The sequence below is a fragment of the Aspergillus pseudonomiae genome (genome assembly GCF_009193645.1).
Source record: "Aspergillus pseudonomiae strain CBS 119388 unplaced genomic scaffold BDV37scaffold_22, whole genome shotgun sequence".
In the NCBI taxonomy this organism is placed as follows: domain Eukaryota; kingdom Fungi; phylum Ascomycota; class Eurotiomycetes; order Eurotiales; family Aspergillaceae; genus Aspergillus; species Aspergillus pseudonomiae.
The window spans coordinates 328,852-353,424 of NW_022476014.1; the positions used below are offsets into that span (position 1 = coordinate 328,852).

Below are 24,573 nucleotides of genomic sequence, written 5' to 3' on the forward strand. Positions count from 1 at the left end.
ATTAAATGCTCGTACTCGCTCAGCCAAGATAACCTTGATAGTCTCAAAATTTGGACAATTTGAGCATATTCCCAGTTTGGCTATATGGGTCAGGAACCATTCTCGTTGAAGTGGAGGGTCCTTGAATACGGGCGTGGCATGCCTAGCGTGTGGTCGCTTAGAAGTCTCTACACACAAGATCGCTTAACATTAATTATTCGTGGGTATGTTCGGGATTCAGGTACGTAGTGCCCCTTCGAAACATGCCCTAATTGACCTACCTAGGCAGCAAAGAGACTTCTCCTGCATGTGATTCGATAGAATCCTGTACCGGTCTTTAGTCCATAATTGCCCCATTATAGTCTAGCTATAGAACTGATATTCTAAGATGGTATCCACCCGCTCGTGCCCTATCCTCGGCAGGACTGTTCTCTTTTGTCTAGCTTACTTGATTAGGGAGAAAGGGTCTGGCAGCTGTCTTCCTCCTATTACTAACTAAGACATTCGAATTTTCCACCGTGCTCTCGCTGCTCTGAGCTCCCGGTGTCTGTGGGCACTCGGGATTTGCCCTCCGGGACGGGAGACGTTGGTACGCTTGGCACCTGTGGATGACCATGAGTATGGGGAAGGCCTCCACCTTTCGCGGTTTGCCCGATAGGTCTTATCTACCCTTCTCATATGCCTGGGAATCAGTTCCTTTGGAGACAATGGACAGCTCGTAGAATGAAGTCAGATACGTATGCAGGTAGTCCCACAGGGCTGTCAAAGAAAGCACATCAAGTCCCAAGGCGGCTTATTAAAGTTAAAATAAACTCTGAGGTTATATTGCCCTACTCAAGGTCTCATCTCTTTGTCTTTGAATCAGCCTAGACGCTTAGTTTATTTCCCTTCAGGTCTGTAGTATGGCAATCCCTGTATTATTCAGCACAATGGTGACAGTTCTTATGCATGCTTATGCAGGGACCATACACATCTTGTACGACGGCAAGGCCCCCCCGGTCGCCCAGTGCATCGTACGAGCCCGGAACTCTTCGAGCAGCGCGGCGATACTGCGGGAAGCTGAAGGATCAGACTGGCCAGATTCTGACGGGCTGATCGCGGATGCTGTGTTCTGTGGTGAATACGGGTTGAGCTGTCATTGTTTTATAGATTATTCGCGCAATCGGCTTCTATCGATCGCAGTGGTTGCGACGATTGAGTTTTGGTGTGTGTTTGAGAGCGATGGTTCCGGGTGCCCCGATTCGACTTGTATGTGAGCCGCTCTGAGAGGCGCAAGTAAAGTTCTCGCATTGTGTGTCAAATAAATTTCGCATAATGGACATGTCTTGAGCGAGTTTGCCCTGCGCGAATTGACCAATGTATTGTTTAACGTTTGCTATCTGTCATTTTTTATTAGTCTGTGTGTCCCCGCTGAGACCTGACAAGGGGGAAAAAAAACAAGTTAGTTTCTTATGGTGCAATAGTAGATCCCATTAAACCAGAAATCCATGTTAGTGCAGGCACGCTAAATTGTACTGTGCAACCTTGGCCACGCGAGACAACCGCCGATTGCTTGAGAATTGCAGAATGTGATCACCCAAAGCATTCCCTAATCAGGGTTCGCGTGGGCCCTTTGATGTCATGTCAAAGAATGCAGATATTGACTTTTTCTGGAAAGGGGAGAGAAGGTCTCGTTTGTTCGAGAGGCGACTTGGTGGCGGCACGCTTTGATCTCGGGCTATGATTAGGTTTTTGATATGTCTTTTACCACGTTGGCGAGACTGCTCTCTCGGAGAAACCCAATGGACGTGTATAACTATATTCCCGATAGAGTGAAATCGCCGATCGGCCGAGGATAAGGTTGAACAGGGCCCGTTGATTCTTTTCGGTACCATGGGATGGAATTCTGCGATACTGAGGGTCCCAACGGTCAGGTGGAAAAAAAAGTCACGGGTGACCACGGATCAGCTGAGTCATCGTGTGTTGGTTCGTACTTTTTGGGAAATTTGCACACGTAATTTAGCCGGCCGAGCCCTAACGACCGAGGTTACATATATGGATATGGAGCTCGCTTTCGTTTCCCATTGTAGGCCATGCGAGCTTGTACTAGAGTTCAATAATTACATGGCGAAATTAGCATGGACCAGCCGACTCCATACTCCATACGGTTCTCCGTATTCCGCCCGACGCTCTGAGCACTAGCCGTCTGATCTTTTCCTTCTCCTGAGTGCCGAACGGCGCTCAACGGCCACTATGACGGAGGGATCCAGAGTTCGCTTCGAGACTAAGACTTGGCCTAAACTGACAGCTTTGAGTTCTGACCTATCAGCTTGCTAATGTTCCGGACTTCGGGTGAGAGTGGAGCCCTCGATCTCGCTATGTATGCACGGTTTCTGATTTATCGACGCAGCAGGAGTATTAGAGTGGGTGCATGAAGAAAATTTTACCAGGTTTTTTTCCAGTCTTCCTTGGACCATGCGTCAATGGTCTCCGAACGCTCTCCTTTCCGGCCGAATATAGCCTTTTTTTTTTACCTTTTTTTTTTTTTTTTTGTCTCCTGATGGGTGTGACTGGAGTATTAATAAATGGGCCTCCCATTAGCATGGACGATCCCCCTGGTTCCTTTCAGAAAGTTGGTCCGATAACACCGGGTCTGGATTCTGCGGATACCTCTGTTTGCTAGATATCAACTACCCTTTTCTTTTCATAGTCAATTTATAGGTCTCACGTCCTCCGTCCATGCATCCGAGCTCCTCCGAATATCCCTTTGGTTTTCATCACTCTTTCTGGTGAAATCACCCAATCAAGAAGCCATGGATCTGCAGTACGAATTCCCTTCGCAGAAACAAGAGGCCAACGAATGGTTCAATTTGCCTACCGACATTGAACGTTCCCTCACCTCCGTCTTTGCTCCGCGGAACATCCTCATCGTCGGCGCTGGCATCGCCGGTATCTCCTGTGCCCTCGCCCTCTCCAAAGAACTCACTCCTTTCGTCCCCGACCTCCAGATCACCATCTTCGAACGCCATGATATCCTCTCCACCTCTGGTGGGGCCATCAACCTCACCCCCGTGGCCCAGCGCCACCTCGACCGCCTCGGCGTCCTAGACGAGCTCGACAAAATGGGCACAGAAGGCGGCACAGACGTCGAAGCCATCGAGCTCTTCTCCAGCCGTTCCGGCCGCCAACTAGGCAGCATCGATTTCACCGACCAAAAAGGGAACGGGTTCGGCGGATACAAGGGCCGCCGGGTCATGCGGATCATCCTCTCGGTTGCCATGCTGGCCGTGGTGGAGCGGACGAAGAACATCAACGTGGTATTCGGGAAGAAGCTCATCCGCGGCGAGGAGAACGACGACGAGGCCACCCTGTATTTCCAAGACGGCACCACCGCCACCGGCGATCTGGTGCTGGGCTGCGACGGCGTACACTCAGCCACCCGCACCCACTGGGTCTCGCCGGAGCACCCGTCCGAGTATACCGGCATCTCCTTCCTGCAGACCGTCATCGACTCCAAGAGTATCAAGTCTCCCATCCATTTCCGCTCCACCTCCATGAACATCTCCCGCCAGGGTTCGCTCCTGGCGAGCTACTGTGACCGCGAACACGACCAGATCTTCCTGGCCGCCATCGTGCAGTTCAAAGAGGCCAATCTGCCCTTCTGCAAGATCGAGAGCGGCCAGGACTGGGTCACCCAGCATCGTATCAAGAACGCCTTGCATGAGGAGATGCAGGCCCGCTTCGGGAAGTCCGGGATCCCCTGCATCCGCGAGATGACGAGCAAATCGGGCGACTGGATGCTGTATCCCGTGTACCAGGTGCGGCCCAACGCACGTTGGCACACAGATCGGGCGTTGCTACTCGGCGATGCTGCACATGCTGTATGTCACTCACCCTCTACATTCCTTACATCTACTATCGTTACGAGAAAAAACTAACAACCCCGGAATAGATGCCCCCGCGCGACGAATCCGCCGCCTACGCCCTCGACGACGCAATCCTCTTCTCCCGCATCCTCGCCAAACACCGCCACGAGCCGCTCCCCATCGCCTTCAAAGCCTACGAAGACCTGCGCCGCAACACCGTCAACACGGCCTTCAAGGCGTCACGCCGCATGTGGGAGAAGAACCGGGACATGGGTTTCCTGGAGGGCCGTCTCAAAGAATGGACCTTCCCGCTCTACATCCGAAACCATCGACAGCAAAGAGAAGCCGCGTGGGAATTCGACGCCACGCAGATCACAATCCCCATGCCCGTCGAGGGCGGCTCATTGTATTCTCACGGCAAGTCGGACACTTCATAGAACTTGAGTCATCTTGCCTTGTTTTTGCTCGGTTGGGTACGGTTGGGTTGGGACTGGTCGGTTGGTTGGTCGGTCGGGATGGGCGGGTTGCATTATTGGAGTACTGGGTCATACGGGTTTTTGCATAGCATTTCTTTGATGAGATATGATAGCGCTACTATTGCTGCTGTTGTGCATTGAATGGGCTCTTTTTATTTTTTATTTTTTTTTAAATAGATGTGGGTCTTTCGGTCTGGTGGTTGGTCTATAAAGTCGGTCTAATGGGGTCTTCTTTCTGTGTTTGGGTTAATACTACTTCCTGAAAGAGAAATACTATCTATCTGCTATCTACTTAACTCGTTTGCAATTAATACTTCCTCCACTCTTGTTGGTGCTACGGGCGCTTTCGTTTTCTCTAGTGTTGGTCTACGAAGGCCCGGTTGTGGGGTGTGATGGTATTGTGTGTACTCCGATGCTGTTGTGTTGAGTGTGTCAGGCTAAGCTAACCGTCGAGTGGTTGATAGACGGTTAACTAGTAACTCCGAGAATGTATATATACCTCTACAAATCCACTACGTATTATCAACAAAGTCATTACCGATGAACAACACTTTGCCTTGATGAGGTTCCTAAACTAAATTTCGATCCTGGCCCAGCCAAACAATCAAACAATAAAAAGAAGGTAAAAACCACACACAAAATCACCCCAAACAATCATGGGCCACATCTCTCTGTACTTTCACCTCGTACTTTCCACGATCTTCTTAGAAGGTCAGGGTCTGACCGGCGGTACCGTAGACAGCAGCCTTGACAGCCGAAGCAGCAAGGAGGTCGTACTCGTAGGGGACGCTGGTGAGGGTACCCTCGGGGGCGGTGTTCTCGCCATCACCGAAGTCGTTGTCGCGGGCAACGGCGTATCCCTCGTCGGTGGAGTAGAGGGGCTTCTTGCCGCCCTCCCAGACATTGCCCTCGACCAGCAGCTGGGCGCCCTGGCGGGTGTTGATGCCGTCGCTGACGTCCAGGTAGTAGTTGTTGTAGAGATGGCCGGTGCCGAAGCGGAAGGAAGGTCCGCGGGAGTTCAGGTTGTTGAGGTAGTTGTTGTTGACGGTGACGCGGAGGTGGCCGGTGTCTTCGTCGCCGTTGCTGTCGGAGTGGCCGTACAACATGGCCTTCCAGTGGTCGTGGACGAAGGTGTTGGAGATGGTGACGTAGTCGGCGGCGTGGGTGAGCTATAGTTTTTTTGTCTGGTTAGTTCGGCTGATAGGCTTTCGATTGGTACTGAGGGAGGGTAGATGAGGGGACATACATCGATCAGACCGTCGTAGTAGTCCTTGTCGTGGTCACGGTCGGACGAGACGTCACAGTGGTCGATCCAGACGTTGTTGGAGTACTCTGCTGGAGGTTAGTATTGTCACCCTTCCCTGGCGGTGTGATCGAGGGACACATACGGACACCAATGGCATCACCGTTGTCGGCAAGGACCTTCCTGACTCCGAGGTTACGGATGATGACGTTCTCCTTCTCCTTGACGAGACTGGTAGAGTGTTAGTCTTGTATTCTCTCCATTGGTATTGACTGGCTGAAACGTACAGGCCGAATCCCTCGAGGATGGCGTTGGCGTCCTTTCCGATGATGCTGGTGTTGCTGCCAACCTTCACCTGCTTCGCCTCCTGGGTGATGGTGCCGTCAACGATGACGATCTTGGCATCGTCGCTGGAGACAGCCTCGGTGAACTGGGCGTAGGAGGAGACGGTGGTGGTAGTACCGCCGGCACCACCGTTGGTGCCACCGTTCTGGCTGGCGTAACCGTGGGCAACCTGCGTGGCAGGTCAGATACAGCACTGGAAGACAATATACCAATATCGTCGGGAGACTCACGTCAGAGATAGCAGCGCGCTTGGCGACGGTCTTGGTAGGGGCAGCCAGAGCCTGTCCAGACAGGCATGCGGCCAGCGCAAGGAAGAGCTTGAAGTTAGCCATTGCGGCGAGTGGTTGTAGTGAAATAAAGGTTTAAAAGAAGGTAGAAAGAATGACACAGTGAAGGGAACAGCTTTGCTGGTGAGGAAAGAAAGAAGACCACAACCACGCCGGACGGAGAGGTCTTATATACCCTCGTCGGGCGCTTCAGGATTTTCAATATTCTGCGTTTCTATAGAGCTCGGTAGAGCTTCTCCGAGCCATGGTACCTCGAGCTAGGACCAAGACTAGTTGCCATAGGTGGAACAGAATGAAGGGATCGTCATCGTTTACCCCCAAATTCATACACACAGGGGTGGGTAAATTTCTCCGTGGGACTGGGGTTAGATTAAAGAGCCACGCTTGGACTGTGATGAGCAAGTCAGTGGCAAGCACTGTGGCATCACAAGATTGTTGGCTCAGGGCGGTTAGCTGACGGTTAGGGCTATCCTCTGCCAGTTTAGGTGATACATGGAGAGCCGCCGGTAGCCATTGGTGCGTTTCAGAAAGCAGTGCCAAGAAGTTGGATGTTTTGCTTCTTGTCCTTGGCGCTCGGTCCCATGAAGACATGATCAATCATTCTACATGTACATCGTGTGCTTCATAACTGGAATTCGTCATGCAAGCTCATGAAGACGATCCTCGTGATGCTTGTTCTCTCCAAGGATCGTGCCGGACACGCACAGGAGTCGGTATCACAGGTGGAATAATATGAAGAGAATAAACCACCTCAGGTGTATGCGTCGAGGGAGAGGTACAAATCAAATCCACAAATCCGAGCAAGTCCCGAGAGTTTTGATGTATAGCAACGGCATTTTGATTGATTTGGGACCGTGAAGGTCGGCTCCGTTCTCCTTCGAGTAGTCGTTGGGATTATCACTGTTCTTTTGATACTGCCAAGAATTCGCTCGGTAGATTGAGTTCCGGTCTTTCCAGAGTCCTTGGCAGGTCTATATTTAACGGGAATTGTTCCACACTGAAGACAATAGTCTGGATTGTTTAATATGAGATGTTGTTGCGCAATTGACTTTACAAGCACGTGCAATAGGGGCCTGGGTTCAATTACCCATGTGACATGATTATCCCTAAAATCAACAGTCAACCATGCACACTCTTAGTCGTGCTATGCACGGCCCAAATATTCTCATAGAGTAAGGAATCTAAGGATACAACAAGGGAGCTTACTTACCTCTTCCAGTTAGACACCACTACGTAACCAGTGTGGGCGTGTTTTATGTTTCCAGACTGGTCGACACTATGGAGAACCTTTCCCATGGTTCCCTCCGGGACCCAGTTACCGAGCAAGGAACATGCCTAATAAATCGCCAAGAGCACTTTGTTTAATTGGATAGAACGGTGGCTACCAAAGATTCTCTTGTCAAAGTATTGCCAAACTGCTGTAGTCTGAAGCATCGGCTGGGAAAACTTCGGCCTCGGCGATGGGGCCAAGGCTCAGCCACACATGGCTTGATCGCAGTGATGATGTGATTGGCGTGCTCGATCCCCCTCTTAATCTAATCCCCACTTGACATCAAGTTCACCCTTAACATTTGCCCAGAGTATATAGAATACTGAAACAGCTATGGCCGATAGTACTTTTTCCTCTATTCCCATCGTGGACTTGCGTCGTCTTCAAGACCCGCTGACTAAAGCGGAAGCCTTGGAGCAATTGCGGCAAGCCATCTTCCAGGTTGGGTTCCTGTACTTGATCAACCATGGACTCGAGGTAACAACCATCAATCCACCTCATGCTTTCGTCAAGGTACTAATATCGTGCAGTCACTTGTGAGAAGAACACATGCGAAGCTTCCAGAGCTGTTCGCCTTGCCCACTGAGGTCAAAGAGCGATGTAATATGATAAATTCCCCGGCATTCGTCGGGTACACTCGTCTCGGAGCCGAGACCACAGCATCCAAGACGGATCTGCGAGAGGTAACCGCGTCTCCCCCATGAATGGATGTATAGACCGCTGACCGAATACAAAAGCAATTCGACTTCGGTACGCCGGGTATGAAACAGTGGACTGAAAACGATCCCTTCTGGCAGAGACTCGAGGGGGACAGTCAGGTATGCTCGGCAGTATTCCTCCTCCATGTCAAGCATTCTAATGATGCAGTATCCGGACCATCCCGGGGCCCAAGAACTCGTCGAAGACTACATCGCAGAGTCCGCGAAGCTATCGCAGGAGTTCATGCGATACGTTTCAGAATGTCTCTCCCTGCCCCCAACAACCTTCGAGTCGTTCAAGGGCAAGATGGACCGTCTGAAGTTCATCAAGTATCCCCAGGCTGCGCCCGGCTCGCAGGGAGTAGGTCCACACAAGGACTCGACGGGCTTATTTACTTTCCTCTCGCAAGACGATACGGGCGGACTCCAGGTGCTTAACAAGAACGGCGAGTGGATCGATGCCCCTCCGATTGAGGGGAGTCTGGTCGTGAACATCCAACAGGGATTCGAGGCGATTACCGGGGGTATCTGCACCGCGACGACCCATCGAGTGATTGTATGTTGGCGCGATACAGACTTTACGTGGTTCCCAGTATCACTGACATCGAAGTAGGCCCCGACGACCAAGACGCGATACAGCATTCCCTTTTTCCTGGGCGTGCGAATGGACCTCACGCTCGACCAGCTCCGTGAATCCGCAGCACATATCGTAAAATGTATTCCTGCTTCGGATGACCGGAAGAAGCGAGCCGTCGATGTGCCGAGCGAGTTCCTCTCGCCTTTGTATTCATGTGTAGGTGCTATCTCTCTGTGGACGTGGAGTCTCACTAACTTGCGATAGTTCGGAGAAGCGTACCTGCGTAATCGGATTATCAGCCATCCAGACGTAGGGCAGAAGTGGTATCCGGAATTGTATGAGCGGTATACTAAGGAGAAACTCACGTAGATATAGAAAGTGAGAGAGACGCAATATACTTGATTCCGGCTCCTTACAGGGTCTCTTTCTGGGTCACCATTGGTCGTTTGCTTAATATCAAGCAGCTAATTGATAATTGTGTTCTCAATATGCACATATTGTTGATACTAAAAGGGGTCTTAAACAGCGGCAATCGTAGTAGACTGCTTCTTCTTTCCCAGGCTTTATACTACCGCTTATAAGATTGACCTATAATCTATGTCAAATAGACACTAGGTCGAGAAGGTACAGTCTACTAGACGTCTTAAACATAGTAATGAAGATGACCAAAACAGCCGCGGCAAATTATAGTAAGTATAGAATGTATATATCCCAAGAGATAATGTCCGAAAGTAGTAATTCTCAGCCGAGGTATAGCATAAGGCCGAATGTCTACAAGCTCTATGACAGGGTTGAATAGTTACAGCAGCTCTATAGACTATTCTAGGCCTAACCGATGTAGCCAGGACTCTATCCGGCGACAGTATATCGCGTCGGTAGGTAGCATTCTAGAAATTTACATGTGCCCTTATATACCAGTCCGGATGTTTTCATATTGACGCCTTTCCTAGATAATAAATAAGGTAATAATATAGGAGATTTCACTTGTCTCGTCCAGTAGAGGATCAGACGTACTAATGGAGAGAGAAATCGATCGATTTTAGTTGAGGATAGACATGATATATATCATGAGTAGGAGTACTACCTATATATCTATCTACAAGCCTTATGCTGGACCCTCTATTAGGGCAACACCCACAAACACGAGTCCAAATATGGCCACCGTATATATATCCCACCGAGCATAGTACAACCCCATGTAAGAAAAGTACACAATGGCCAAAATCGAACGAGAACATGAACCAACCCCTCAACGCCAATGCCAAGACCGAGTGTAGGAACTCGTATTGAGAATAAATCACTAAGCGATTCAGACCCTCGGCCCCACATATTATTCATTCATCGGATGAACCTGACCACCACGAACTTGACATAAACACACACGCATCGCGCAAGAAACCCACCATGACTTCCATTCCGGACTCGACACTCCGCGCCCTCGTGGACAATCTCAAGTCCGCGCATATCTTCACCCCCTCATCTGAAGGCTATCTGGACAGTCTCCGACGATGGTCGGAAACCGGAGTCAAACAAGCCGTATGGATCTCCCCTCCCTCCCGTTCCCCACACCTGTTCCTTGGTAGAGAGTGGACGACGCTGAATGACCGTGCAGGGTGTTGTGGTGATGCCCACTGAGACCGACGATGTGCGTACTGCGCTTCTCTGGGCTCAGGAGCATGGCATCGACCTCGCCGTCAAGGGCGGTGGTCATTCCGTCGCGGGGACGAGTTCCAGCGACGGCGGGTTGGTGATCGACCTGTCGCGCATGAACAAAGTCACCGCGGACACGGAGAAGAAAACGCTGACCGTGCAGGGTGGCGCCGTGTGGAAGGATGTCGATGAAGCGGGCGCAGAGCACGGGCTCGCGGCCGTCGGCGGCACAGTCAACCACACCGGGGTGGGTGGATTGACGCTCGGCGGAGGATACGGCTGGCTGAGCGGCCAGTACGGGCTCACCATCGACAACCTCCTGGCTGCGACGGTGGTGCTCGCAGACGGGCAAGTGGTCACGGCGTCTGCGACCGAGAACGCCGACCTCTTCTGGGGTTTGCGCGGCGCCGGATACAATTTCGGGGTGGTTGTCGACTTCACGTTCCAGGCGTATGAGCAGAAGAACCCAGTCTACGCCGGAATTATCGCATTCACACCAGACAAGCTGGAGGCGGTCATCGAGCAGATGAACGTGCTCTTTGAGAACCCCGATCCTCGATCCGGCGCTATTATCATCCTCGCTCAGCCGCCAGGCGCCCCTACAATCATGGTCAACGTGCTGGTCTTCTACAACGGCACCAACGAGGAAGGCTCGAAGCGTTACGAGGGATTCCTTGCTCTCGAGCCCGTGGTGAACATGATCGAGACCATCCCGTACTCCTTGCTCAACTCCTTGCAGAACCCGATGGCCACTTACGGCGATCGCAAGTCCTTCAAGGGCCTTTTCTATCGCACCCCTATGGACGCCCAGTTCCTGCGTTCCATGCTGGATGAATTAAACGCGAAGCTCCAGGACCACCCCGACATGATCCCAGCCATGCTGCTGGAGTGCTATGATATGAGGAAGACCTGCAGCGTGCCGCTGGATGCGACCGCGTTCGCGAATCGGAGTCTTACGCAGAACGGACTGCTCAACCTGCGGTGGACGGATGCGTCCAAGGACGCCGAGTATCGGGCCTGGGCACGGGAAATACAAGCTAAGTTCAAGACACAGTTCGAGGCACAGCTCAACGGAGAGGAGACTGCCGATGTACCGCAGTATATCAACTACGCGGAGCGTGAGTTCATACCGAAGATTCAAGTGAAAAAAAAAAAAAAAAGCTAAGCTGACAACACACAGCCGGAGACGCCGTCGTCAACAACATCTACGGAAGTAATCTGGAGCGCCTGAGGGACGTCAAGGCGAAATACGACCCGAAGAATGTCTTCCACAAGATGCATCCCGTTTCCCGCGCTTAGTCTACGCAAGCAATCGAAATCAAGGGTCCAGCACCAAGTCCGGAAGCTAGTACATTAGCGGAATCCTTTCTATGCAGCATCCCAGGAGCCGGAAGCATGGGCACGGCGAACGGACCCGTGAGATCTCGTATCCGCAATAAGCCTGTAGATTAAATTATGCATGATCTTATCATGAGAAATAGGACCCGTGTCTGGTGCTCATACTCTCATTCGTGGAAATTTCTCTACTTCATATAATCTCATGAAAGTTTCCTCATTAGGTATCGTGTAGGATCGGTGACCGACACCTGGATTAATCTAATTTGTCGTGGCGCTGCCGCAATCTACAGCTTGGGGGGCAAAATGGCATACTTGACGCTCTTGACGGATGTCCATCCCTCCAGGGCCTCCTCACCCATGTCCCGCCCGAAGCCGCTCTCCTTGACACCGCCGAACGGTGCGTTGGGGCTAAGCATCGCCCAGGCATTCACAGTAACTTGGCCAGACTCGAGGGCGGCCGTCACACGGTGGGCACGGCTGATGTCGTTGGTGAAAACGGCCGCGCTAAGACCATGCAGGGTATCGTTCGCTTTAGCGATAACCTCAGCTTCCGTCTCGAAAGGTGCGATGCTCTACTCCCGTTAGCGATCTCACTTCTGCCAAGCATCTAACCCAAGAGAGACACATACCGCGACCGGACCGAAGATCTCCTCCTTCATGATTGTCGCATTCTCAGAGACATCGGCAAACGCGGTGTTCTCAACAAAGTATCCCTTATCGCCAACCTTCTCGCCGCCGAAGAGGAGTCGGGCCCCACACTGCTTACCCTGTTCAATATACGACAGGATCTTGTTGTGCTGTGCCGCGCTGACGATCGGCCCCTTCGTCGTAGCCGGGTCAAGGGGGTTACCAATGACCGACGGACTCCCTTCGGCCATCTTCGTGTACGCCTCTAGGAACTTCTCGTAGATACTCTTCTGCACGTAGATGCGCGAACCAGCCGCACAGATCTGGCCATTGTTGGCCGTAATACCGATCCGGGTCCACAAGACCGCATTATCCAAATCACAGTCGTCGAAAACAATCGACGGACCCTTACCACCGAGCTCGAGGTTCACGCGCTTGAGGTTGGTCGACGCCGCAGTCTTGAGAATCTGTCGGCCCGTCGCGCTGGATCCCGTGAACGAGATCTTGCGCACAGTCATGTGCTCCGCCAAAGCCCTACCGGCCGATGCGCCGTCACCGGAAATAATGTTGACCACACCGGCGGGGAATCCCGCCTCCTGGATGAGCAGGGCAAGCTTCTGGGCGTAGAGCGGAGATAATTCGGACGGTTTGATGATAAGCGAGTTACCAGCTGCAAGCGCCGGAGCTAGCTTCCAGATAGTGATCATCCTGTATCCCAATTAGCACCGGGTCAGCGGCTAGTGGAGACAATTTCGAACATACAAAGGCGCATTCCAGGGTACAATGGCTCCACAGACACCCAAGGGCTCCCGATACGTGAAGGCGACGCCACCCTCCATGGCAAGAGTCTTTCCGTCGATCTTATCCGCCCACCCGGCGTAGTACCGGAGGTTTCCAACCGCCTGAGGGATGTTCATGCCCTTACTGTCAGTATACAGGACACCGGCATCGACGGCCTCGAGGGAAGCGAAGTCATCTGCATCTCGCTCGATTAGGTCGGCCAACTTCAAGAGGAGCTTCGCGCGGGCCGGGCCGGGGGTATTCTTCCACACGTTGAAGCCAATAGTGGCGGACTCGACAGCCTTGTTGACATCTTCGGGAGACGCGGCAGAGATGGTTCCGAGGGATTCGCCTGTGGAAGGATTCTCGACGACCAGGGATGTAGTGGAAGGAACGAATTCGTTGTGGATGAAGAGACCCGTTGGGACTAGTTTCCCGGGAATAATTTTTTAGTCATTAATTCCTTGCAGGGTATAGTAGACCATGCATGGTATTACATGAGCAGAACTGAAGATAGAGGGGTAACGTTTACACATACCTTGAATCTGGCGCCCAGCGGCACCGGTCACAGTGATTGAAGCCATATTTGTTAGATAAAATGAATCACACACAGAACGGTTGTGTTTTTAAATCACACACAATCAGACCACCCACCTATATCGAGCGGGTTTTATAGGCGACCACGTCACGGCATATCCCCTATGGCTATAAGGGGTGCGGACCGTTCCGCTGTCCAATTCCGAAGTCATTCCGACCGGCTGAATTTAGATCGGCAGCACTAGAACGTTGGCAACGGGGCCTGTCGACAGTCCGCCGTTTGATTTCGCTTGACGGGCCGCTTTTCAACTATGGCACTGGTTCAGAGGCATGGACGATATGGAGTCCTGCCGCATATATGTTCCCCGTCTGGGTAAGATAGCCCATTAAAGGGGTGATGGGATATGTGATCCGTTCTATTGTTAGAGTCAGGATTTAGGGTTATTAAGGTGGGTCGGGCTTGGTAGAGGAAGAGTTGGATATGGACGGGGCCTGGGAGATGAAGGCATGGCAGATCCTGCTGGATGAGGAAAGAAGGACAGCTATCAAACGTAGGCATTTGGAATTGGCGAAATTACCCTTCGCAGCTTTTCTTTTTTTCCATCACTGTTGTGAAGCGAATAATATGATATTTTCATAATCGACATATAAAAAAAAAAAAAAAAAAAACCACCACGTGTAGGATTTCGTACACGGCACGTGCTAACAGCATCCTCAGGCATCCAACTTGAAGTCAGGCGCGCCATCACATCCAGCCTGTAAGCCCTTGTTGTCTTCCTTGACCTTTCCACCCTTAGTTCTCTGAAGCTAAACCCTATTTTAGAGTTATCATAGTAGACAGGAAATACAGGAAATATTAAGCACTCTATCACACCTGTGTCACCCCGCGACGGGCGCAGCAACGACAATACCTGCAGGCGCACAACTGCATCCCCAGAAGAAGATCCGTGCTAACCTATAATAAGGGCGATATCAGTCTCCGGAGTAGGTAAGAACGCCAGCTGGACGCCTGTTGTAACCACTGCTGGTAGGAAATGCACACCGGTATGGCATATGCGCGAATAGGAGTCTCGTCCACGGCTTAAAGTAGAAGCCAGGGAGGCTATGCACGTTGTGTCACTTCTCAGCCATCCACCACAAACCGGTTCTGTCCTGTAACTTGGTTGAAGTAATAGTTACTCAATCGCACAGCGGCAGCCAAGGTGCAATACGTAAGGGACGTCGTGTTTCCGTACGATAAAGAGAAACAGTTGCATCCGAGGACTATTCGTATAGATGTTATGCAAGGGATGTGTGGGGTACAGGGTTATTCTTCACATGGGCTTACTAACCGATGGGATGATGATTATATATTGATTCCATAGTAGGGTAGCATTGAATAGTGTGAATCCCGCCCGGAAAATGTATCACCAACAGATCCCGACGGATCGGAATCCCAGACTGTTGATGCATCAACAGATTAGCGTGGTGAACTAACATGATAATCATTGAAAATGATTATCGCTAACAGATTTATGATCTACGTATCGCGTACTTTTTGTAGCATTTACCACATGGGCATGGTTGCATCATACCCCGTTTGGCAGCACCCTTCAGCCAGCCTTATGACTTCCAATACTACCCTATGGATGATCTTATCTATTCAGGTAAGATGATACATATCGCCATAAGGCATAGCGCTAAGATTGTACGCGTAAACCTCGACTAGTCTGGTTTCATTGAGAGCTACGCTCGCCGTTTGAATTCTCCCCGTGGGGTTTTTACGGGGTTATTCGGGGGTCCGTTCTCCGAAATCGGCAGTTGGTCTTTTGCCGTGGACTAAAAGTTATACTGCAACGTGTTATGGATAGTTCGGCTAAATGGACGCTGTACAGGTGTAGACAATTCTGGTGGGTTGAGTTTTGGGGACGAACAGAAGCATACTCTATCCGACAACATCTAGTCATTTGACACCTTCTATCGCTACCCTAGCATAGACCATTGGCAAGTCTGCAGACCCTCTATACACATGATTTCAAGTTGACAATTCCAATTCTTCCTTCCAGAACAGCCATGCACTTGCAATGCCAAGCTTAATTCCTGCTGCTATCCACAGAGCAGCGTAGATATCCCCTGTGCCCTTGGTGATCCAACCGCCTGCAATGGCCCCAACAAGAGTGAGGACAAAGGCAATAATCCTGCGATCCCGTTTCTCGTTCCGCAAGAGGAAGAGTTTGGGGTCAGACATCAGGTCACAGAGCAAGCTTGTGATCACAACCGTCGGGATTTCGTTATATCCAAGGGCTCGACTGGCAACGATCTGTCCTGCAGATTGGATACTAAGGAGTACGATGGGTACTTCTTGGGTCCAGTCTGGCTCTGCGGTCGCCAGATTGTGTAGCGGAAGTCCCGCAATGACGCCACTCTGGACCAGACATGCCGTGAGAATCAGCATGACCACTTGTAGACCGAATGAGAGAATTAACGTTCCCCTTTTCTTTGGCCCGAAGAGACGGTTCAGCCGGGCGAAGATGAACGAGCCTATGATGAAGCATCCGATTGAAGTGAGAGAGCGCGCCCAGCCGTAAGGCCGGGGGTTCTGGTTGGAGGCTCCCAAACCGACGAAGATAGTATTGCCTGCTGATTTTCAGTAATGATGTAGCGATTGGAGTCTCGAGGAGCTACTGACCAGTCTGCATGGACACGAATGTATTGTACGCTATTTCTGTCAGCAAGTCACACGTTTAGGGTATGATAAGTGGCGACGCACCGTTATACAGTGTGCTATCGACCAGGCCCGAACAAAGACAACATGCGAAGAGTAGAACATCAGCATGGGCAGGTTGTATTTCTGCCCTGAGAAAGGCCAGACGTTCTTTCCTCTGGCCGTCGTACATCTTGTTCGATGTGTGAGAAGAAAAAGTCACAATGACTGTGAAGAGTGGGGGAGAGGGAGGGGAGGGCGTCTCAGCGAGGAAACACAGCAGTGGCCAAGGAGCCGGATAAAATGACCGTCGACCTCCTCATGATAAGCACTCGCAGATCATGGCAAGTCCGACTCCGGGCCAAATCATGGGCAACCGTGGAGGTTTGTCCGTGTGGGATTCGGCTGATACGCTGGCAGTTTCGACCAGCGAGACACCAATCGGAGCAGTTGCAGAGTCTATCATTCCTGTAAGATGCCGCCCACCAGCCCTCAGGTCTCCTCGTACCGAGCGCCGAGACCAAGTCTAATTATTATGCCGAGACTCGGGGTCATCATGCCAAGGCGCTTGGCCGTGAGGAGGGAGATTTGTCCGCGGGCGTCCGATGCGGAAGGACCCGAAGATGGAGCGTGGAAACCTCGAATCATAGGAGCAAGGACCCTGAACCCTTGGGATGCCGAGTAGACTTGATCGACGCTCAGATGACTCCTCAATTCCTCATTTCCTCAGCCCTTTGCGCAACAGCCGGACCAGAGACATGCATCCCCGTTCACCACGGTTCGATCTGCAATTGATACCGCGCGGAGGTTGATGCCAGAGGAGCCAAGAACCACACGCTCCGAATACGGTGTGCTCATCTCAACGCCATTGCGGACCCCCTGTCTCTGCTGCAATCCTCCGGCGACGGCCCTTGGTATCGTTCAGTACTCGGGGCGAGAGGAACATGATCCGCAGCTGCGCCACGGCTCGTCAGACTGTTGATCAGTGCCAAATTAATAAGGCCAAGCGCAAATTAATAGGTCTGTTGCACAAATCAACATCTGACATGCATGCTCCTCAACCAATCCGGTTAGAAAGTTGCTCTGGCACCTTTTGACGAACGAGAGACTCAGTGACGAGCTTGGCAGTGGATTCTTCAGAACCACAATCACCATTGTATGGCTTATCTGCCAAACTCTCTCTCTAACGCCATCAGTTAGAAAGGTGCGCTAAGTGGCGGGCTACACGCACATGTTATCAATTAATATGTTTGAGATCAATTAGCCTAATTGTTCTGACTGATTAACGCCGATCCAGACCTTCAAGGCTACTAGTCCTGGTCTATCACAGGCATAGACTGTACCACGCAACATATCCTCGGCGTCGCAAGGAAGCAAGCAGCCAAGATGACTTAGTACCTACAATTAATAACGACAGGAGGTATTCTGCATTCATGATGACTGGCTAATCAGCTGGCCAAGTCCTTACGTTGCATACAGCATATCAGAACGAGTGTCAGCGCTAACCCATGAACAAATGGAGAAACTTGAGATAGCGGCGGGTCGTCCGACGGATAGTTTTTTCCCCGAGGTGGTAGGCATGAAAGGCTGGAATTGGGGTATATAAAGGGTCTTGTTTCCATTGTAGAAGTGCTATTATCCAGAACTCATCACCATCATCAACATTATCTTCCTCATCTATTTTCAATATCAATCACAATGAAGGTCGGAGACTCCTCCTCGTCTAACCTGGCTATCACCATCACCGTCGAGAAAGATGGCTTCTATGAAGTTAACGGTACCAGGCAGGAGCCCACTGTTTCCCTGTATATGACAGCCGGGGCGTCTAAGCTGCGCCGTATGTTGAGGGAAACAGACGACTTGATTGTCTGCCCTGGTGTGTACGATGGTATCTCCGCTCGGATTGCCATGGGGCTAGGCTTCAAGGCAATGTATATGGTACGTCTGCATCATGCACTGTTCCATATCAACGCTAACCAGTCAGACTGGCGCTGGAACTACCGCCTCCAGGCTCGGCATGGCTGATCTCGGACTCGCCCAATTGTATGATATGCGGACCAATGCCGAGATGATTGCCAACCTGGACCCGTTTGGACCCCCGTTGATCGCTGACATGGATACTGGGTATGGTGGTAGGTTATCTCCTTATCCCCAAATGACTGTCAGATCCCTGATATACTCCAGGTCCCTTGATGGTATCCAAGTCTGTTCAGCAGTACATCCAGGCTGGCGTTGCTGGCTTCCACATTGAAGACCAGATCCAGAACAAACGTTGTGGCCATCTTGCTGGCAAGAAGGTCGTCGACCTGGAAGAGTACCTCACCCGCATCCGCGCCGCCAAGTTGACCAAGGACAGGCTGCGCTCGGATATCGTTCTGATTGCCCGCACGGATGCTTTGCAACAGCATGGGTATGACGAATGTATCCGACGTCTCAAGGCTGCCCGTGACCTTGGCGCGGATGTTGGGTTGTTGGAAGGCTTCACCTCCAAAGAGATGGCAAGACAGGCGGTGCAGGATCTGGCGCCGTGGCCCTTGCTCTTGAACATGGTAGAGAATGGCGCTGGCCCCATCATCACCACGAAGGAAGCACAGGAAATGGGATTCCGCATTATGATCTTCTCTTTCGCCTGCTTCGCACCAGCGTATCTGGGAATCAAGTCTGCGCTGGAAAGACTCAAGAATGAAGGCGTTGTTGGAATTCCCGATGGGTTGGGGCCAAAGAAGCTATTTGAGGTATGTGGGCTGATGGATTCAATGAAGATTGATACGGAGGCCGGGGGTAGCGGGTTTACCAACGGTGTTTGATTTGCTTTTGTGTTCCCTGTGATTTGGCTATGCGATCTTGAATGTGTGTTTTGTTTTTGACCCACCCTGTGCCTGTTTCCTTGCTGTTTCGGCCCTATACAAGCCTTAGATATCTTTCGGTAAGACTTTCTTCAATGAGATTTATATCAAGTAACAATCCTTTGACGTTGTACAAACAAGAGTCTGTGTTTATGTAAACCCTTATAACCAGTTACTAGACTGCTTTGAGAGCTGGTGTGATCGTCTTTCCTGAAGCTATGGAGACTACCCCTAACACTGCCTAGGGGCAGCTTCCTTGTATCATTCGGCTACGAGAAGCCTATCCGTTCTAGAGCTGCTTAGTTCAATGATTTCCCTTGTAATCAATGCCTTGTATGGTATGTTTCAATGAACTAGTAGGTAACTAGGCCTCGCACAACAAAGGAGAGGACAACATTATAATAACTTGGTCAGCAAGTGCACATCACACCACAGCTTAATATGAATACATGAGAGCTCAACTCGTCAAAGAAGTCAACAATGGTAGTACTGTGCACTCAAAGATATGTCTTCCTCCGGGAAGTTTGAATCAACCCAGGTATCCAAGGAATACCCGAGTCGGGTCATGATCCGGCTGGCGCAGTCGTCGTGTAATGGATCAGGCCTGAAAGTCAAGGAGTTCAAATTTTTCGCCATGAAATCGATATCATTATCCTTCTGTTGTATCCCTAATTGCCTTCTCTGCTCTTCGTTTCTGCAAACAGTTTTTGTATGCGTTGGTATTCTTTCGTCAGACGAGTAAGCTCCCGTTTGACATCCTCTAAAGTTTCTAAAGTTTTGCGGGGCTCTTGAACAGGCTGCGAAGATTAATATATAATCCAATCTCAAGGAAATCTTCACCCACCTCTTCTGATCCCCAAAGCCACTTGTAGAGTGCGGCTGACCAGCTCTTTATCACGTTGGCCATGTTTTGTTATAATCAAAGGTGTATTGTTAGATAAAGGAAAAAAGATTAACAGTAGAGGGAAGCTCGAGGTGAATCTGTGTATAGTGGTATGATGTTCGTCATACTGGCGTTGGGTGACGGGGAAATTTATCATCGCGCGAACCTCGCCTCCTTCGCTCCTTCTTCGCATACTCACCGTTGCCGTGCACACGACACCACCATGACGAACAAGCTGCAGATTGTAGTGGGTATCGACTTTGGAACAACGTACAGTGGGTGGGTGGCCTTGCGCTTTTGCATTTATTTCGACATTGTTAGAACTAGAATACATTCTGACGATGGCAGGATCGCTTGGTCTCTGACAGGAGTGACCGACGATATTCAAGTAATATCCGAGTGGCCAGGGAGAGGAAACAGTATAGGTCAAGATACACCTGGCCCTATCAAACAAAAGCTAACTCGTGCAGGAACGAGCCCTAAAGTGCCTACTACAATTTGCTACGAGGGTGGAAGGGTTCGATGGGGTTACGAACTCACGTTCCAAAAGAATGTCATCTCTGTATTCAAAAGACTACTTGATGAAGACCAACAGACTCATTCCATCCCTGACATCTTCTCCAAGAAGCTGCTGCACGAAAGAGGACTTAGCCCCCGTGAGGCCGTAGCGGATTACCTCAACAAGCTAATTGGCCATGGCAGGGAGATACTGCGCCGCCGATTCGGAGATGCCGTCCAACGGTTGGAAATTCAATACGTACTAACAGTTCCAAGTGTGTGGTCAGACAAAGCGAAAGATGCTACTCGGTTGGCGTGTTCAGCTGCAGGTATTCCACTCTCTGATATCTACCTTATATCCGAGCCAGAGGCCGCCGCGCTGCACTGCTTAAGAGTTATGCAGCCCAATATCATCCAAGTTAGTGTGGATCTAATCGGGCGAGAGTAACGGAGCGTTAACTGTTGATCTATAGAATGGGGATATCATTGTGATATGCGACGCTGGTGGTGGAACGGTTGTATGTGGTGCTCGGCAGGTTACACTACGAGGGGCAAGGTACTGACCTACTCAGGACGTAATATCATATTGCATAAACACTGTTAGCCCGCTTAGTCTCGAAGAGGTGACCCAAGGTACTGGTATGTGTGTATATTCCTGTTCATCGCTTAGTAACGACCTAATCGTTACAGGGGCTGCCTGTGGATCAATCTTGCTAGACACGAAATTTCTGGCATTACTGACGGAGCTCTTCGGAGATACTGAATTCGGGCAGATCCCCTGTATATCTATTCAGGCTGCTATGACTTGTTGGCAAGACACAATCAGACCCAACTTCATGTTCGATGAGGATGACGATGACGAATTCCAAGAGATCGGCCACCTCATCCCATTGCCTGGTGTGGAGGATAAACAATCTATAGGCCTTGAAGGTGGCTTCCTTGCACTTGACAGGTTAGTAGTGGCCGTATGATTTGGGAGCGACCTGATAACTGATAGTCTAATCGCTAGAGCTACCATTAAAGGGATATTTGAATATGTGGTCAAGCAAGTGGTATCTCTTGTGCAGTCCCAAACCCGCGATATCGCTCGCTCTGGAACAAAAGCAAAGGTATTTATTATCCGCTCTTAAACTTCGATAGCAATACCTACTGACCTGATAGGCAATTCTGCTTGTCGGTGGCTTTGGGGAGTCAGAGTATCTTTATCGGCGACTCAAAGCAGCTTGTCCGCATACCCCTGTCATGCAACCAGCAGATGCGTAAGTGAATCCTCAGAGTTACGTGTGTGAAGATTATATCCTAATTCAATCTACAGATGGTCCGCAGTTGTCCGGTAAGTGACTCATACAGCTAAGTCTATGCATCGAGATGCTAAAGTCGTTAAAAGCGGTGCCGTACAACGCGGCCTGGATGGGAACCGAGTTGGGAAGCGTATTGCACGATGCTACTATGGAGTAAGCCACGGGTCATGCTACGAACCTGGGCGCCACAGGCCCTCTGAAGCAGTCTGATCGGAACTCCAAGAGGTTTACTGGGTAAAGGACCGGATAACATGGTTGATCAAGAAGGTACCTATCCCTATGACCCTTGATACTATGTTGAAACAACACTGAACATCTTGATGCATGGATAGAACGATACAATATCTGAAAATACGCCACTTAGACACCCATTAAAGCTTCACGTACGTATTCATGAAAAGCGAAGTAGTTACCAGAATCTCTTCGTTTGTTACGCCGACACAGCACCAGATAAGGTCACCAAAGGTTAGCTGGAATGATCTTTACACCCTATAACATAAAGGTATAGACAGCTAACGCTGAAAGAAAGATGCATTCAAGGTGTGTGTGATGGAATATGATCTTAACGCTGTTCCGACCAAGCTCTTTTCGAAGAAAAAGAATTCTAAGGGGATTGAGTATTACACGATTGATGTAGTCGTTCAGCTCATACCAACATCTGCATCACTTTTGTTTGAGATGGAGTTTAATGGTGTGCCCTATGGATCGGTAAGGGCCAAGTATTGAGTGTCCTTCTCCACGACTTTTGGTTGTTATTTTGCTCAAGGGTAATGCGTATGCAGTGTTTAGTTTGATAGGCGAAGTTCAGTTAGCTCTTCTCCTGCCGTTCCTCTCCTATATAATCGTATCTCGAGTCATTATGAAGCCCTTACAATGCAATAATTTGGATATTAGCCTTAGTCCGAAAGAATATACATGAATCGAAGTCTTCGCCTCTCCGGGATAGCAGGGGGCAAGATGCCTTGTCCCAGAACATGAACTTTTAAAAATGCCCAGTATAACACCAATACTCGTCCCATATCAAAGACCCTTGTTCTCGAAAGATCCCGAATTCCGCTATATGTCCCCTGATCCACGACCATCATACTCATCTACCGTCACCCGCTGCCCTAATATGACAACCACGACCGCTATCAGCGCCACATCCACCCCCGGTGCAACTCTCACTTCCCACTTCGGCCGACATCGAGATAGAGGTTGCGGTCCTTCGGAAAGCTCGGCTGGGTTCGTCACTAAACGAATATGTGCCACGATTTGGTCCCCAAGCACCAGGACCTGGGTATGATGGTACGGATCTTCATCGCGGACTTCGAGCATCAACTCATCGGAACCAGGTAGACCAACGTTATTATCGTCATCGCCGTCGACCTTCTCCTTCGCCTTCCGTTTCCTAGCATCCCTCGATCTCCGCTGCTCAGACACAGCAGCATTCCGGAACCTGACCACCGCCTTCGGCGCTCGAACCGCGACCCTCAACTTCGCAGACAATATAACATGTCCCATTTCGCCCGGTAGCCTCAACTCCAAACACGACGAATTATACCACCGCCCCCGCAGCTCAAAAAGCGGCAGTCCAGACCGATCATAGAAGACTCGTCGTTGCCCAATACTCCACGGATACCCCTGGACTGAGAATATCGTCTGACCCTCATACTCAACACTGTAATCCAACGAATGCCACGGTTCGGGCCGATTCTTCACCGTGACGAGTATCTCAGAACGTGATATGCTCTCGGGTCGAAGCGCAATGGGCCTCGGTGGCGGACTCAGACGACAATATGGAGTTGCGTCGTTGTCGTCCATTTCTCTCTTCGCGTGTGTTGTATGTGCGAATTCCGTAGAGTTCATCGGCGTTGGACGCCATTTTGTCCAACCCGGCGTCTGATGTCCCTTCCTCCTGGTAATATCTTTCTGACCCTGCTCCCCCCTTTTCGTTTTTTGTGTATGTGATTACTCGACACGCTCCTTATAAGGCGTATATGCGTGTCTGCCTCGCACATGCCGGCTGTTGGTCCTGTTGGTTTTTGGGCATCCGTGATTGGCTCGCTCGCTCGGTAACGGTTCGAACGGTGGGATTGCGTTCCACGGGATGGGTTCTCGGGATGAAGATTAGCTTGTCCTTTTGGCCCTAGGGGACCGTGGTTCCAGTGGATTTCGCGAATCTGGGCTTTGCCATTGGCTGGAGAGGCCATTCCTAGTGCTTGCGCTTTTACTGAATCTAGTAACTCGTCAGTTGCCCACCTGTTGCTAGTGTCGCCCCCAGAAGGGACGAAGAAGGACGATGTCGGGCTTAATTTGATACTTGGATGCCTGGTGGGTCCCGTCGTGTTTAGGCCTTCTGCCTTCTGTACGTGGGTTGAGGGCGCGGCGGGATCATGCGCTGTCAGCAGCCGTTGGATTCTGGTTCGTTGGAGACTTGGCCGTTGGTCTGGTGGATTTAGAGGTGGGTTGTTCCATGGTGAGGGTGTGCATAATGTATGGCCTTTAGGTTGACGATGCTATTCATAGAGTGAAAGGGTTGGGACTGCGTTGTTGTGTTCTGCTTTTCTTTTCCTGTCTCGTGTTTTTATTTTTGTTTCTTTGTTCTGTCATACTCGCCGTTTCGCATCGGTGTTCCTTGAGAGTGGCTATGCTGTCCTACCCTCTATGTTAATGTTATATACGGAACGCCAGGGATTGGATTCCTGGGCTGTCATTGTGACATGTCACG

The 24,573-nt window shown here is 50.6% G+C and overlaps 8 protein-coding genes across 8 annotated transcripts; 4 read left to right on the forward strand and 4 right to left on the reverse strand.

Moving 5' to 3' along the window:
* Positions 1-2,501: 2,501 nt before the first annotated feature.
* BDV37DRAFT_244898 (FAD-dependent oxidoreductase) lies at positions 2,502-4,827 on the forward strand. The gene is made up of 2 exons (XM_032081607.1): positions 2,502-3,839; positions 3,911-4,827. The coding sequence occupies exons 1-2, from the start codon at positions 2,772-2,774 to the stop codon at positions 4,259-4,261; spliced, it is 1,419 nt and encodes a 472-aa protein (XP_031942943.1). The 5' UTR covers positions 2,502-2,771; the 3' UTR covers positions 4,262-4,827.
* A 135-nt stretch (positions 4,828-4,962) lies between these two features.
* Positions 4,963-6,305, reverse strand: BDV37DRAFT_90332 (pectate lyase family protein). The gene is made up of 5 exons (XM_032091411.1): positions 6,119-6,305; positions 5,831-6,057; positions 5,689-5,774; positions 5,547-5,632; positions 4,963-5,469 (listed from the first exon to the last, which is right to left on the reverse strand). Exons 1-5 carry the CDS (start codon positions 6,218-6,220, stop codon positions 5,005-5,007), a joined length of 966 nt encoding a protein of 321 aa, XP_031942944.1. The 5' UTR covers positions 6,221-6,305; the 3' UTR covers positions 4,963-5,004.
* Positions 6,306-7,778: 1,473 nt separating this feature from the next.
* On the forward strand, positions 7,779-11,669 carry BDV37DRAFT_270611 (uncharacterized protein; the record flags this gene model as incomplete). Its single annotated transcript, XM_032084586.1, has 6 exons — positions 7,779-7,922; positions 7,976-8,128; positions 8,183-8,263; positions 8,313-8,699; positions 10,333-11,488; positions 11,551-11,669. 6 exons carry the CDS (start codon positions 7,779-7,781, stop codon positions 11,667-11,669), a joined length of 2,040 nt encoding a protein of 679 aa, XP_031942945.1.
* Positions 11,670-11,992: 323 nt separating this feature from the next.
* BDV37DRAFT_270613 (putative aldehyde dehydrogenase) lies at positions 11,993-13,699 on the reverse strand (the record flags this gene model as incomplete). The annotated part of the gene is made up of 4 exons (XM_032084587.1): positions 11,993-12,280; positions 12,338-13,043; positions 13,098-13,542; positions 13,654-13,699. The coding sequence occupies 4 exons, from the start codon at positions 13,697-13,699 to the stop codon at positions 11,993-11,995; spliced, it is 1,485 nt and encodes a 494-aa protein (XP_031942946.1).
* A 1,950-nt stretch (positions 13,700-15,649) lies between these two features.
* BDV37DRAFT_293086 (YoaK family protein) lies at positions 15,650-16,528 on the reverse strand (the record flags this gene model as incomplete). The annotated part of the gene is made up of 3 exons (XM_032089320.1): positions 15,650-16,268; positions 16,321-16,350; positions 16,402-16,528. The coding sequence occupies 3 exons, from the start codon at positions 16,526-16,528 to the stop codon at positions 15,667-15,669; spliced, it is 759 nt and encodes a 252-aa protein (XP_031942947.1). The 3' UTR covers positions 15,650-15,666.
* Positions 16,529-18,033: 1,505 nt separating this feature from the next.
* On the forward strand, positions 18,034-19,142 carry BDV37DRAFT_281764 (isocitrate lyase/PEP mutase family protein; the record flags this gene model as incomplete). Its single annotated transcript, XM_032086888.1, has 3 exons — positions 18,034-18,273; positions 18,320-18,467; positions 18,520-19,142. 3 exons carry the CDS (start codon positions 18,034-18,036, stop codon positions 19,140-19,142), a joined length of 1,011 nt encoding a protein of 336 aa, XP_031942948.1.
* Positions 19,143-20,287: 1,145 nt separating this feature from the next.
* On the forward strand, positions 20,288-22,626 carry BDV37DRAFT_293089 (Hsp70 family protein; the record flags this gene model as incomplete). Its single annotated transcript, XM_032089321.1, has 11 exons — positions 20,288-20,343; positions 20,413-20,980; positions 21,036-21,080; positions 21,135-21,201; positions 21,253-21,514; positions 21,572-21,671; positions 21,724-21,821; positions 21,950-22,067; positions 22,104-22,130; positions 22,196-22,328; positions 22,393-22,626. 11 exons carry the CDS (start codon positions 20,288-20,290, stop codon positions 22,587-22,589), a joined length of 1,671 nt encoding a protein of 556 aa, XP_031942949.1. The 3' UTR covers positions 22,590-22,626.
* Positions 22,627-22,648: 22 nt separating this feature from the next.
* On the reverse strand, positions 22,649-23,666 carry BDV37DRAFT_270617 (uncharacterized protein; the record flags this gene model as incomplete). The annotated part of the gene is made up of 2 exons (XM_032084588.1): positions 22,649-22,697; positions 22,951-23,666. The coding sequence occupies 2 exons, from the start codon at positions 23,664-23,666 to the stop codon at positions 22,649-22,651; spliced, it is 765 nt and encodes a 254-aa protein (XP_031942950.1).
* Positions 23,667-24,573: the final 907 nt, after the last annotated feature.